The sequence below is a fragment of the Musca vetustissima genome, unplaced genomic scaffold (genome assembly GCF_032173495.1).
Source record: "Musca vetustissima isolate MV318-11 ecotype Yass unplaced genomic scaffold, APGP_CSIRO_Mvet_v1 utg94837, whole genome shotgun sequence".
Taxonomy (NCBI): Eukaryota; Metazoa; Arthropoda; class Insecta; order Diptera; family Muscidae; genus Musca; species Musca vetustissima.
In genome coordinates this window covers 20,149-33,638 of record NW_026882093.1, presented here as the reverse complement: position 1 = coordinate 33,638, position 13,490 = coordinate 20,149, and the positions used below count along the sequence as shown (strand labels likewise).

Sequence of the window (13,490 nt, the reverse complement as noted above, 5' to 3'; positions counted from 1 at the left end):
CGCAAAGTGAAAATCTGGTCAATGGTGAATTTGCCAGGTCTGAAGCCCCATTGGTATGGTCCAATAATATCATTGACCCTTGGCTTCAATCGTTCAGACAGCACACTGGATAGCACTGTATATGCGACGGGAAGAAGGCTAATTCCTCAATAGTTTGCACATATCGTCTTGTCTCCTTTTTTGTGCACGGGCCACAGTATGCTGAGGTTCCTATCATTGGGCATGCATTCATCTAGCCAAATTGTATTAATCAGCTGGTGCATGCTCCTGACCAGAATCTGACCACCAGTCTTGAATAGTTCGGCTGGTAACCCATCGGCTATTGCTGCTTTATTGTTCTTGAGCCCATTAATTGCTTTTATGACCTCATCTTGGCTAGATGGTATACACTCTATACCATCATTTCATATTGGTTCTGGGGTATCTTCTTCACCGCGAGTATTTGATACCAGAAGTTTGTCAAAATGCTCCTTCCAGATCCTCAACACGCTGTCGGTATCTGTCACCAGGTTTCCTTCTTCATCTCTACAGGAGGATGTGCCTGCACCAAAACCTTCGGTTTGGTGGTTTACTCGTTGGTAAAATTTCCGGACTTTCTTTCTGACTCCTGTATATATCGATACACAACCCATTTAGGGCCTACACAAAAATTTTTTAACAAATCCACGCCTCATCTAGGGCATAGAAAAAAATTATTTAAAAAATCCACGCCTCATCTAGGGCATAGAAAAAAATTATTTAAAAAATCCACGCCTCATCTAGGGCATAGAAAAAAATTATTTAAAAAATCCACGCCTCATCTAGGGCATAGAAAAAAATTATTTAAAAAATCCACGCCTCATCTAGGGCATAGAAAAAAATTATTTAAAAAATCCACGCCTCATCTAGGGCATAGAAAAAAATTATTTAAAAAATCCACGCCTCATCTAGGGCATAGAAAAAAATTATTTAACACATCCACGCCTCATCTAGGGCATAGAAAAAAATTATTTAAAAAATCCACGCCTCATCTAGGGCATAGAAAAAAATTATTACAAGTCCAAGCCTTATGTAAGCCTAGAAAAAAAATTATTTAACAAGTCCACGCCTTATGTAGGCCTAGAGAAAAATTATTTTAAAAATCCACGCCTTATTTTTCTAGGCCTATGAAAATGTTATCTAAAACATCCAAGCTCTTTAAAGGCATAAGAAAAAATATTTTAAAATCCACGTCCTATATAGGCCTATGAAACATTATTTTACAAATCCACGCCTATGTAGATCCTTTCAAGATTTCTAATAATATTTTATTTCATTTTTTATTTTCAAATATCCCTCTCAACTTTGAAGACAAACACCATGGACCAATCCACATCACCAAATCCCGTCACTTCGATTTTATAAAATCCATCTTCAAGATGATTTGGAAAACCACTCATATCGAATTGACATTTATCCATATAATAGGTATCCTTGGCAAGGGGTGGCACAAATTCGCCCTCAAATTGCGGCATATTTGAACAGGTCTTGAACTCCTCCATTGCCACATCTTTATAGAATGTAGCCAAAATTTTATAGTCATGCTGACGATAGATATGAAAAGGTGTTTTACGATAATTATCCTTGCCATTGGAACTGAAATATATTTGCGATTCCATCTGTAAGTATGGTGAACAATTCGAAATATAAAATCAAATAATTTTAATTTCTGGCATATAAAAATACCCCCCTCATTCGAATCTCCTTCTGCAATGTCAAAATTAAAAACAATGTTTCCCGAAAATCCATAGATGCCACGTTCAATACGTTCCACTTTAAAATCAACGAAATTCATTAATTCCGGATTGGATGAGAAGACATCAACAGATTTAACTTCAGCTGTCCAGGTTTTCTAGGAGGAGGCAAATAAATAAAAATAAAATGAAAAAATATTGAGCTTCAAGGATGTCATATTTGGAATTGAGTTGCTTACCATATTTCCGAATCCCTCGGTAGTGGTTATGTAATAAAATATAATAAATAAAAGTATTTTCATCTTTCCGATTTTATTTTGAAACATTTGTATTTGTTATTCAATCCAAATGGGATGTATTTATATATTCGCAAAATATATAAATTAATTATAGCAATTTAAAAAACTATGCATGCACCTCATTAAACAAGATTTATAAGCAATGTGACAACATCTAAATTGATTATCAGTATGGTCGGAAGTATTAAACAGGACAATTAAATTCATATTTTACATGCATTTCACACGAAACATTCATAGAAGGTTCAGTAGAATTTAAACAATTTTAAATAAGGCGTGGATTTTTTCTTTAATAGGCGGGAATTTTTTAAAAAAATTTTTCCGAGACCACCAATAGGCGTGGATTTTTTAGATAATTTTTTTCCGAGACCACCAATAGGCGTGGATTTTTTAAATAATTTTTTTCCGAGGCCACCAATAGGCGTGGATTTTTTAAATATTTTTTTTCCGAGGCCACCAATAGGCGTGGATTTTTTAAATATTTTTTTCCGAGGCCACCAATAGGCGTGGATTTTTTAAATAATTTTTTTCCGAGATGTACAGGAGTCAGAATGAAGTCCGAAAATTCTACGGGTAAAACACCAAGGCTTTGGTGCAGGCACATCCTCCTGTAGAGATTAAGAAGGAAACCTGGTGACAGATACAGACAGCGTGCTGAGGATCTGGAAGGAGCATTTTAAAAGCTTCTGGTATCAAATAGTGGCTGTGAAGAAGATACCCCAGAACCAATAAGAGATGATGGTATAGAGTGTATACCCCCTAGCCAAGATGAAGTCAGACTAGCAATCAATCGCCTCAAGAACAACAAAGCAGCTGGAGCCGATGGGTTATAAGCCGGACTATTCAAAACTGGTGGTCGGATGCTGGCAAGGAGCATGCAACAGCTGATTAGTACAATTTGGCTAGAGGAATGCATGCCCAATGATTGTAACCTCAGAATCATGTGTCATGTGTCCCGTGCACAAAAAAGGAGACAAGACGATATGTGCCAAGTATAGAGGAATAAGTCTCCTTCCCATCGCATATAAAGTGCTATCCAGCGTGCTGTGTGAACGACTGAAGCCAATGATCAACGACATTATTTGACCATACCAATGCGGCTTCAGACCTGGCAAATCTACCATTGACCAGATTTTCACTCTGCGCCAAATCCTGGAAAAGACCCACAAAAAACACATCGACACATTCCAAGTATTCGTCGACTATAAAGCCGCATTCGACAGCCCTATTCGTTCAGAGGTGTTTAAAGCCATGTCTACGTTCGGCATTCCTGCAAAATTAATACGGCTATGCAGGATAACTTTAAGTGGCACAAGATCAGAAGTTAACGTCGGAAAGGACCTCTCCGAGCCCTTTAATACCGAACAATTATTCAGACAAGGTGATAGTTTGACATGTGACCTATTTAACATCCTGCTGGAAAAGGTCATACGACAGGCAAAGGTGAACAGAAATGGTACTCTTTACACCAAACAACGCATGTTACTCGCCTACGCCATTGACATCAATATAATGGGTCGAACATTGAGAGCGGTAACAGCCACCTTTGAACAAATTGAGAAGGAGTCTGCCAAAGTGGGTCTGGCAGTAAACGGCGCGAAGACCAAGCTGTTGGTATCAACGCGCAAGACGTCCAGTAGACTCGGACCAACTGTGGAACTTGAGAACTACAGCTTCGAGGTAATTGAAGATTTTGTATACCTTGGTACTGCCATAAATAAAACGAATGACATTAGTTTTGAAATTCGGAGAAGGATAGTATTGGCCAACAGATGCTACTATGGTCTGAGTAAGCAACTTAAAAGCAAGGCCACTGAAGCATGGGTACTTTCGCAGGTAGATGAGGCAGCTCATGGAGTGTTTGAGAGAAAAAATTCTCCGAACGACTTATAGGCCGATCTGCTTTGACGGTGAATATCGCTGTCGAATGAACCATGAATTGTACCAGATATTCTCGGACATCAACATTGTTAGATATATTGAACTGCAGCAACTACGTTGGCTAGGTCATGTCGTGAGAATGGATGAAGATGCCCTAGCCTGGAAGGCATTTAAAAGCGAACTAGCTGGTTCACGCAGAAGGGGAAGGCCACGAATAAGATGGAAAGATCAAGTGGAAACAACATTACCGAATTTTTCGAGGCCTATATAAAGCGTGGATTTTTTTTAATAATTTTTTTCCGAGGCCTATATAAGGCGTGGATTTTTTTTAATAATTTTTTTCCGAGGCCTATATAAGGCGTGGATTTTTTTAATAATTTTTGTCCGTGGCCTACATAAGGCGTGGATTTTTAAAATATTTTTTTCCGAGGCCTATATAAGGCGTGGATTTTTTAAATATTTTTTTCCGAGGCCTATATAAGGCGTGGATTTTTTAAATATTTTTTTCCAAAGCCTATATAAGGCGTGGATTTTTTAAATAATTTTTTTCCGAGGCCTATATAAGGCGTGGATTTTTTTTAAATATTTTTCCCGAGGCCTATATAAAGCGTGGATTTTTTAAATATTTTTTTCCGAGGCCTATATAAAGCGTGGATTTTTTAAATAATTTTTTTCGGAGGCCTATATAAGGCGTGGATTTTTTAAATATTTTTTCCCGAGGCCTATATAAAGCGTGGATTTTTTAAATAATTTTTTTCCGAGGCCTATATAAGGCGTGGATTTTTTAAATAAAGTCTACAAATGAGACGTCGATTTTCTATAGAAAACTTTTTAGTAATTTTGTTATTAAAACCATTTCATTAGTGCTTGTATGTCATACAATTTCCAAATTAAGACATCACATGTCTGTCATTGTCACCCTGCCATAAAAACTGGCATTATTATGAACCAAAAAAATATTGAGATTTTTTCTAGAATAAAATAATAACCTTTTTTGTGTTTTCTCATCATATGATCAAATTATGAAATAATAAAAAAAATATATGAAAACGGGTAGATTCAGCCTTCATGTCTTTTGTTTCATTTCCGCCATGGTTAAATATTAACAATTCTATGATTGATGGTGGCGGTGGTATTGGTCCAATTGCGGAACACATTTCGCCCGATTTTTATTACCACAAACAACAACCGCCGATACACGAATATTTACAATTAAGAACGATTTTTTATTACCCAAAATATTAAACAAAAATTAATAAAGGGAGAACCAAAAAAACATATCTAATAAATTACATAACAATAAGCCCTTTACATAATCAGAAGAAAATAAAAATTGGAAAATAATTATTGTTTTTATTATAAATAACAATTAAATAATTGTTAATAATCGGTTTTTGATTGCATTGAAATGACAATAAAACGTAAATTCGATGGAGGGATAAAAAAAAATAATTGTAACAAACTGATTTCAAGGCCTTCGGATCGGTACAGAGATTGATCAGAACAATAATAACTACCATCATCATAAAATCGTCGTGATGGTGACCTTTGAATTAAATGACAATGAACCCTTCTAATTTGATTTGATTTGATTTTCCCCCTTCTTCCTTCCCTCCTCCCTCTTCTACACACTCCTAATGTAAACACACACACTCTCATTCTGCAGTGATTGAATTTTTTTGAAATATGGAGACAACTTTTCCCAAACGAAATAAATTTCCAAGGTTATTGAAAACACATTGTCTGTCTTCGATGTTTTGATCACAAATCACCCCCTTTTTGTCGTGTGCAATGTCTGATGCGCATTCAATCGGAGGACGGGGGCAGGGGTTCAAAGAGTTCAAAGCCAAATCAATGAACAGAACAAAACTCTTTCACCAAATCATTGATGAAGAATGAAAAGGGGGAGAGGGGAGGATGGGGTTATTGCATTATTTGTTTGTGTCTCCTGCTTCCCCTTCTCATTTAATTACTATATTATTTATTTTTATTGCCGAATTTAGAAGTATTTGATGTCCAAGCACCCCATCTCTCTCTCGCTGTGGCAGCAGACAGAAAGTGTGGCTGTACCCCCAATCCACCAAAAAACTATGTGGACATCTTTCATCAGCATTAGAGTGCCTAAAAGTAATGGTCTCAACAATGATGACTTCGATGATGATGCTGCTGACGATCGTCATCATCATTGTCACCATTGATGATTAAATTCCAGACAGTTTTATATGCTTTTGTCTCAGTGCAATCATTTGTTATTTCAATTAATTTTAGTTCCGCTGTCTGTTTGCCGATTTTTATTCTTCTAGTATTCTATGGAAGTCAATCAGTCACCCAGTTTCGGCATGAATAATTGTCACATTATTTAAGTGGTCATTAAAAAAGAGATCCAATTTTGGGGATATTGTGAAATTTTCGCCATAAAAAATTGAACAATGACTACCACTATGATTACTAAAATTTAGCCAGAACTAAGCATATGAATTTATGAATTAGTCATATTAGCCTACGCTTAAAAAATATACTTTAAAAAATCCACGCCTTTTATAGGCCTTGGAAAAATATTCCTTTAAAAATCCACGCCTTTTATAGGCCTTGGAAAAATATTCCTTTAAAAATCCACGCCTTTTATAGGCCTTGGAAAAATATTCCTTTAAAAATCCACGCCTTTTATAGGCCTAGGAAAAAAATATTTAAAAAAAATCCACGCCTTTTATAGGCCTAGGAAAAAAATATTTAAAAAAATCCACGCCCTGTATACTTAGCTGGCTTATTACAGAACGGTTGTTCCATAAGCCGAGCTTAAAAAAAATTTCCAAGCGCGTCGGTCTTGTGCGCTTCTCCTCCAATTTGAAAGATCACGTTGTTTTCTACTTGGTCTTTCCATCCAATTCGTGGCCTTCCCCTTCTTCGGGAGCCATCAATAGACTCGCTTTTATATGCCTTTTGAGCTGGGACACTCTCATTCATTTGCACAACATGGCCTAGCCACCCTAGTCGCTGCAGCACAATACGACTGCTTATGTCCATGTCCGCTTATAAAATGCAAAGCTCGTGGTTCATTCGACGCCGATACTCACCGTCGATGCAGATCGGCCAGTAGATCTTTCGGAGAATGGCCTTGTTTCTAAACTGCTTACTTAGGCCATAGTAGCATCTGCTGGCCATAACAATCCTTCTCCGAATTTCAAAACTGATGTCATTCGTTTTATTTATGGCGGTACCAAGGTATATAAAATCTTTAACTTTCTCGTAGCTGTAGTTCTCAAGTTTCACAGTTGGTCCGAGTCTACTGGTCGTCTTTGGCGTTGACACCATCAGCTTGGCCTTCTCGCCGTTTACTGCCAGACCCAATTGCAGAGTCCTTTTCAATTTGTTCAAAGGTGGCTGTTACCGCTTGCAATGTTCGATCCATTATATCGATGTCATCGGCATAGGCGAGTAACATGTGTTGTTTGGTGTACAGAAAGTCATTTCTATTCACCTTTGCGTCTCGTATGACCTTTTCCAGCAGGATGTTAAAAAGATCACACGACAAACTGTAATCTTGTCTGAATCCTCGTTCGGTATTAAATGGCTCCATGAAGTGATTTCCGACTTTAACTACTGACCTTGTGCCACTTAAAGTTATCCTGCATAGCCGTATTAATTTTGCAGGAATGCCGAACGTAGGTATGGCTTTAAACACCTCTGAGCGGATAGGGCTGTCGAATGCGGCTTTATAGTCGACGAATAGGTGGACTTGGCGCAGAGTGAAAATCTGGTCAATGGTTGATTTGCCAGGTCTGAAGCCGCATTGGTATGGTCCAATAATGTCACTGACCATTGGCTTTAATCGTTCACACAACACACTGGATATCACTTCATATGCGTCTCGTCTCCTTTTTTGTGCTCGGGACACAGGATTCTGAGGTTCCTATCATTAAGCATGCATTCCTCTAGCCAAATTGTACTAATCAGCTGGTATATGCTCCGGATCAGCATCTTACCACCAGTCTTTAATAATTCAACTGGTAATTCATCGGCTCCTGCTGCTTTATTGTTCTTGAGCCGATTAATTGCTTTTGTGATCTCATCTTGGCTATGTGGTATACACTCTATACCATTATCTCTTATTGGTACTGGGGTATCCTCTTTACCGCTACTATTTGATACCAGAAGTTTTTCAAAATTATCCTTCCAGATCCTTCAACACGCTGTCTGTATCTGTCACCAGGGTTCCTTCTTCATCTCTACAGGATGATGTGCCTGCACCAAAACCTTCGGTTTGGTGTTTTACTCGTTGGTAAAATTTCCGGGCTTCATTCGGACTCCTGTACACCTCGATTTGCTCACGCTCACGTTTTCTTGTTCTTTCTTCTTTTTTCTGAAAACACGTTTCTCCTCTCACCTTTTTCCCCGATAATTCTCCATTGCATTATGTGTTGCTACTGTCTGCGTTTTTCACATCAGTAGCATTCCGACACTCCTGATCGTACCATGGGTTTGTTGATGGTGGTTTTTGGTACCCAAGTGTTGCTTTTGCTGCAGTTTGTAGGGAGTGGGCAATTCTTTGCCATTGTGCTTCTATACTATTATCGGGACAAGAAGTGATTTTGTCATGCAGGTGGGTAAGTTGAACAGAGCAGGCCTCGGCTGCCTGTTGTGTTTGCAGCTTTTCGACGTCGAGTTTCCGTGTTGTCTTAGATCGCACCTTTGCTGCAACATTGAGACGAGTGCGAACATTGGCTGCTACAAGGTAGTGGTCCGAATCGATATTCGCTCCTCGGATCGATCGGACGTCTAATACACTGGATGAATGCCTTCCGTCGATCACAGCATGATCAATTTGATTTCTGAATTTAATTTCACGCCTTGTATAGGCCTAGGAAAAAATTATTTAAAAAATCCACGCCTTATTTGCTCCTTGAAAAATAGGATATGACTCAGAACTAATATTGAATTAATTTCGTAACACTCCCCAAAATGTTTTCAAAGTTTGCCGTCACTTCGCCATATATATGATAGCTATTCCTTTTTAATTTTGCCGATTTTATTTATGAGTTCTTGCAAAGCGACTAACGCACACTCACACATATGCCCTATCCCCCCACTCTATCCCCCTGATGAATTCAAAATAAATTTGCCCAAGTCTCAAAAATTGTCACACTATATTGCCTCAGAATATTTTTAATTCAAATTCAAGAATAAATTCATTGATGGATTTCAGTTTATTTCTAATTCAATTCAGACACAATCGAACATAAACACATGTGTCATGTGTGAGTGTGTGTTTGTCCCGGCCCAACTCACCCACTTCTTCTACAACAATACGACGTGTTCGTTATTAGTTCTGTTCCATTGATTCATTATTCGCCTAATGATCATTACAGCAACAACAATAAAAAAACTGCTGAGAGCAGAATTATTTCGATTGCGATTCTTAGCCGAATTGTTATTGTTGTTGGTTCTGGCCCACCACAGGTTTTTCATTATTTTTTTTTTTGTTCACAATTAATTTGGAGGCAATGAACGAACCGAACGGAACAAGCTGTTAGCATATTGTCACGAGTGAGAGCTCACATTAAATGGATAACAGTTAGCGAGCCAACGAGCGAGAGTAGTGTGAGCCGACAGAGACTCCCATCCGCTGCCAATTGGAAAAAAGAAGGGTTGACAGATGCGGAAGAGCTTCTTCGTTCGGTATCGGACACAACACAAAACTCGGCACAAGCATTCCGCAGCAGACACTTCACTTCAATCGTGCATTAGATAGCGACGGGTACGGTTCTCGTTCGGTTGGTTGGTGTTATTACGGTTGTTGTTCGTCAGATCGTTCGTTCGTTACGCATCGTTTGGTCGTTCGTACGTTCACGTAACATATTGTTCGTGGTGTTAACGCGGGGATATCCATTTATGTTGGATGTCCGTCCAACTCATCTGATTGTGGGGTAATAAACATGATCTTGTTTTTGTTTATCTTTTGTGTTGTTATTTTTTATTAAAGTTTGTTGATTTTTTCCTAACATTTGGAAAATCATGGGTGTCATTCGTTATGCTCGGAATTTGAAATCAAAAATTATATTTTTAAAAAATGAAAAAAAATAAAGAAAAGAAAATAACAAAGGAAATTTGTGCTAGTGACGCGATTGCTTGACACATCTCTTTGATTTAGTTTTTTTTTTTTTTTTTTTTGGTTTTGGCAACAATTTAAAATGCCATTAATTATTTTTAATGGAGATATTAAAAATTTTGAAATGCTAAATAGTGACCATATTTTGTTATGATAAAAATCTATACATATATGCTGGAGGTGTTGAATCACCCACTTGTGTCAAAAATGTTAATCACTAGATTAAAAAATAATAAAAAAAAAAACAAAAACAACTAAATATACAAAAAATATATATTTTTAAAAACTTATTAAAAATTATAATTTATTGATTCTCAAAAAAAAAAAAAAACTAAAATAGAAATAGAAGAAAAAAAAAACAAAATGAAAAAATCTATAATTATGTGCCTCCTAGACATGGATTTTTAAAATATTTTTTCCGAGGCCTCTATAAGACGTGGATTTTTTTAAATAATTTATTTTCTAGGCCTAAATATTTTTTTTTTCAAGTATATAACTACTTATTAGCTATTAAATTACTTATTTAGCTGGCTTGTGACAGAACTTTCGTTCCGATCTTAAGAAAGATTTCCAGGCGCGTCGGTCTTTTGCGAAGGTTTTCCAGTTTGAAAGATAATTTTCGGCAATGTTGTCTTCCACTTGATCTTTCCATCTTATTCGTGGCCTTCCCCTTCTGCGTGCACCATCAGCTGGATCGCTTGTATATGGCTTTTGGGCTGGGGCATCTTCATCCATTCTCACAACTTGACCTCGCCAAAGTAGTCGCTGCAGCTCAATACGTCTAAAATGCCGATGTCTGAGAATAGCTGGTACAGCTCATGGTTCATTCGACGTCAACGTAGATCTGCCCATAGATCTTTCATAGAATTTTTCTCTCAAACACTCCAAGAGCTGCCTCATCTGCTTGCGCAAGTACCCATGCTTCAGATCCATATAGCAGCACGGGTAGTATCAGCGTCTTGTAAAGTGTGAGTTTGGTTTGGCGGGAGGTGGCCCTGTTTCTAAACTGCTTACTTAGATCATGGTAGCATCTGTTGCCCATCACAATCCTTCTTCGAATTTCAAAACTGATGTCATTTATTTTATTTATGGCTGTACCAAGGTGTATAAAATCCTTAACTACCTCGAAGCTGTAGTTCTCAAGTTCCACCGTTGGTCCGAGACTACTGGACGTCTTGCGCTTGGTCTTCTCGCCGTTTGCTGCCAGACCCACTTTGGCAGACTCCTTCCAATTTGTTCAAAGGTGGCTGTTACCGCTCTCAATGTTCAATCCATTATGTCGATGTCATCGGCGTAGGAGAGTAACTGGTGTTGTTTGGTGTACAAAGTGTCATTTCTGTTCACCTTTGCCTCTCGTATGACCTTTTTCAGCAGGATGTTAAAAAGATCACACAACTGATTGCTACTCTGTCTAGGTGGTATACATTCTATACCCTCAGCTCTTATTGGTTCCGCGGTGTCTTCTTCACCGCCACCATTTGATACCAGAAGCTTTTCAAAATGCTCCTTCCACATCCTCAACACGCTGTCTGTATCTGTCACCAGTATTCATTTTCATTTCTACCGGAGGATGTGCCTGCTCCATGGTGTTTTACTCTTTGGTAAAATTTCCGGATTTCATTCTGACTCCTGTACATCTCGATTGGGTCACGCTTACGTGTTTTTTTGTTCTTTCTTCTTTTTTCTGAAAATACGTTTCTCCTCTCTCCTTTTCTCTTGATAATTCTCCATCGCATTACGTGTTGCTACTGTCTACAGGGTTGCCCTATACACTGCGTTTTTCACATCAGTAGCATTACGACACTCGTACCATGGGTTTCTTGGTTGTGGTTTTTGGTACCCAAGTGTTGCTTTTGCTGCAGTTTGTAGGGAGTGGGCAATTCTTTGACATTGCGCTTCTATACTATTATCGGGACAAGAATTGCTTTTGTCCAACAGGTGGGTAAGATGAGTGGAGTAGGCCTCGGCTACCTGTTGTGTTTGCAGATTTTCGACGTAGAGTTTCCGTGTTGTGTTCGATCGCACCTTTGCTGCTCCAGCAAGACGGGTTCATACTTGGCTGCTACAAGGTAGTGGTCCGAATCGATATTCGCTCCTCGTATAGATCGAACGTCTAATACACTGGATGAATGCCTTCCGTCTATCACAACATGATCAATTGGATTTCTCGTTGCTTGATCAGGAGAAATCCTGGTGGCCTTGTGTATATCGAAATGCTTGAATCTGGTTTTGGTTTTCTTTTTCTTTGCTTTTTCATAGTAAGAGGGGTTTTCCGAGTGTGGGCAACTAACCCGACGCGTCAACCCATTTTTTTTGTTCTTATGGGTGAACCCGCGGCACATATTAGCTCACAATTTCAACGGGTGATGAAAATAGATACCCCAGGTGACACCGCGGGAGGTCAGTTTCCACAATTGAAATGAAAGGGTGACCAAGATAAGCCTGGACTTCGCCATGTTAAAGTCAATCAAAACTTGGTATCTATCATCCCCTACGTCACCCAGAACTATAAATATTTGTTGGAAAAAATGAGAACATCTGATAAAATGTATAATCCCTATAATTTTTTCTCTATTTTCCGCATTTATGATTCACTCTTATCTTTGCGTTTAGTGTGTCATTAGAGAAGAATTTTATTTTGTAAATATGTTTCTGTTAAGTATATTATGTCCGGGTATTGTCTATGTTCCTAGAATTTTGCCATGATAAACATGGCAAATTTCTAAGGTAATGTAACAGTGAAATACACGCACGTAGCACCATCAGCAGCAGCAGTATCACGCATGAGAGGGACTTATTATCTTATTTGAATAATTTTTTTTTTGTTTTATTAGCAAATCTGTGAGGTAAAATACGCACCTACTGACGCATACAAAAATCTCGGTTATTAAAGTTTAAATATTTGCTAATTTGTCTTCCAGTTTAAACTACAAATGTTAGGTGTTAAAATGTAATCGGTTTTTATTATAGGTTATAAAAGAGTTATAATCTGCTGGAATTTTTAGACAGTTTGTATGGTCCTTGAAAAAATATTCTATAAAAAATCCACGCCTTATTTGATGGATTGAAAAAATATTTTTTTAAAAATTCACGCCTATTAACTCGAACCCCTACAATTTTTAACAGTAAATACAAGAAATATTGACTTTTATCTAACCTATTTTTTCTCACTTGTCTCATTTCAGATTATTTAAATAATTTTCGCCCAAAATTATTTGTGGTATGAAAGCCTAAAAATCGAATGCATGGCCTTAAGCCGAGAAAAAAATCTGCAGAAAAATTAAATAATTAAAAAAAGAAAAACTGTCTAGGATTGTCTACAAGTGTTTTGAAAGGTCATAAAAAGACAATGCGATCGCCCAATACAAATTAAATCAAAATAAAATACTAGGGCCTAAATAGGGCAATGAAATTTCCTTTCCCTCATGGCAAACACTACACTATAAAGCAAAATAAAATGAAACTATAAAAATTCAACACATAAAATACAAG

At 37.6% G+C, this 13,490-nt stretch overlaps 1 protein-coding gene across 1 annotated transcript; it reads right to left on the bottom strand.

The window, feature by feature from the left end:
* Positions 1-1,304: 1,304 nt before the first annotated feature.
* LOC133328298 (uncharacterized) lies at positions 1,305-10,733 on the bottom strand. The gene is made up of 3 exons (XM_061536865.1): positions 10,680-10,733; positions 1,748-1,870; positions 1,305-1,637 (listed from the first exon to the last, which is right to left on the bottom strand). Exons 1-3 carry the CDS (start codon positions 10,731-10,733, stop codon positions 1,305-1,307), a joined length of 510 nt encoding a protein of 169 aa, XP_061392849.1.
* Between the last annotated feature and the right edge of the window lie 2,757 nt (positions 10,734-13,490).

What these genes read in the sequence shown, in the direction of transcription:
- LOC133328298 (XM_061536865.1), bottom strand. Translation starts at nt 10,733, where the DNA reads ATGGATGAAGATGCCCCAGCCCAAAAGCCATATACAAGCGATCCAGCT. An exon ending in CAAGCGATCCAGCTGATGGT is followed by an intron (nt 1,871 to 10,679) that starts GCACGCAGAAGG and finishes GCCTCCTCCTAG; the next exon opens with AAAACCTGGACAGCTGAAGT. An exon ending in ATGGATTTTCGGGAAACATT is followed by an intron (nt 1,638 to 1,747) that starts GTTTTTAATTTT and finishes CCATACTTACAG; the next exon opens with ATGGAATCGCAAATATATTT.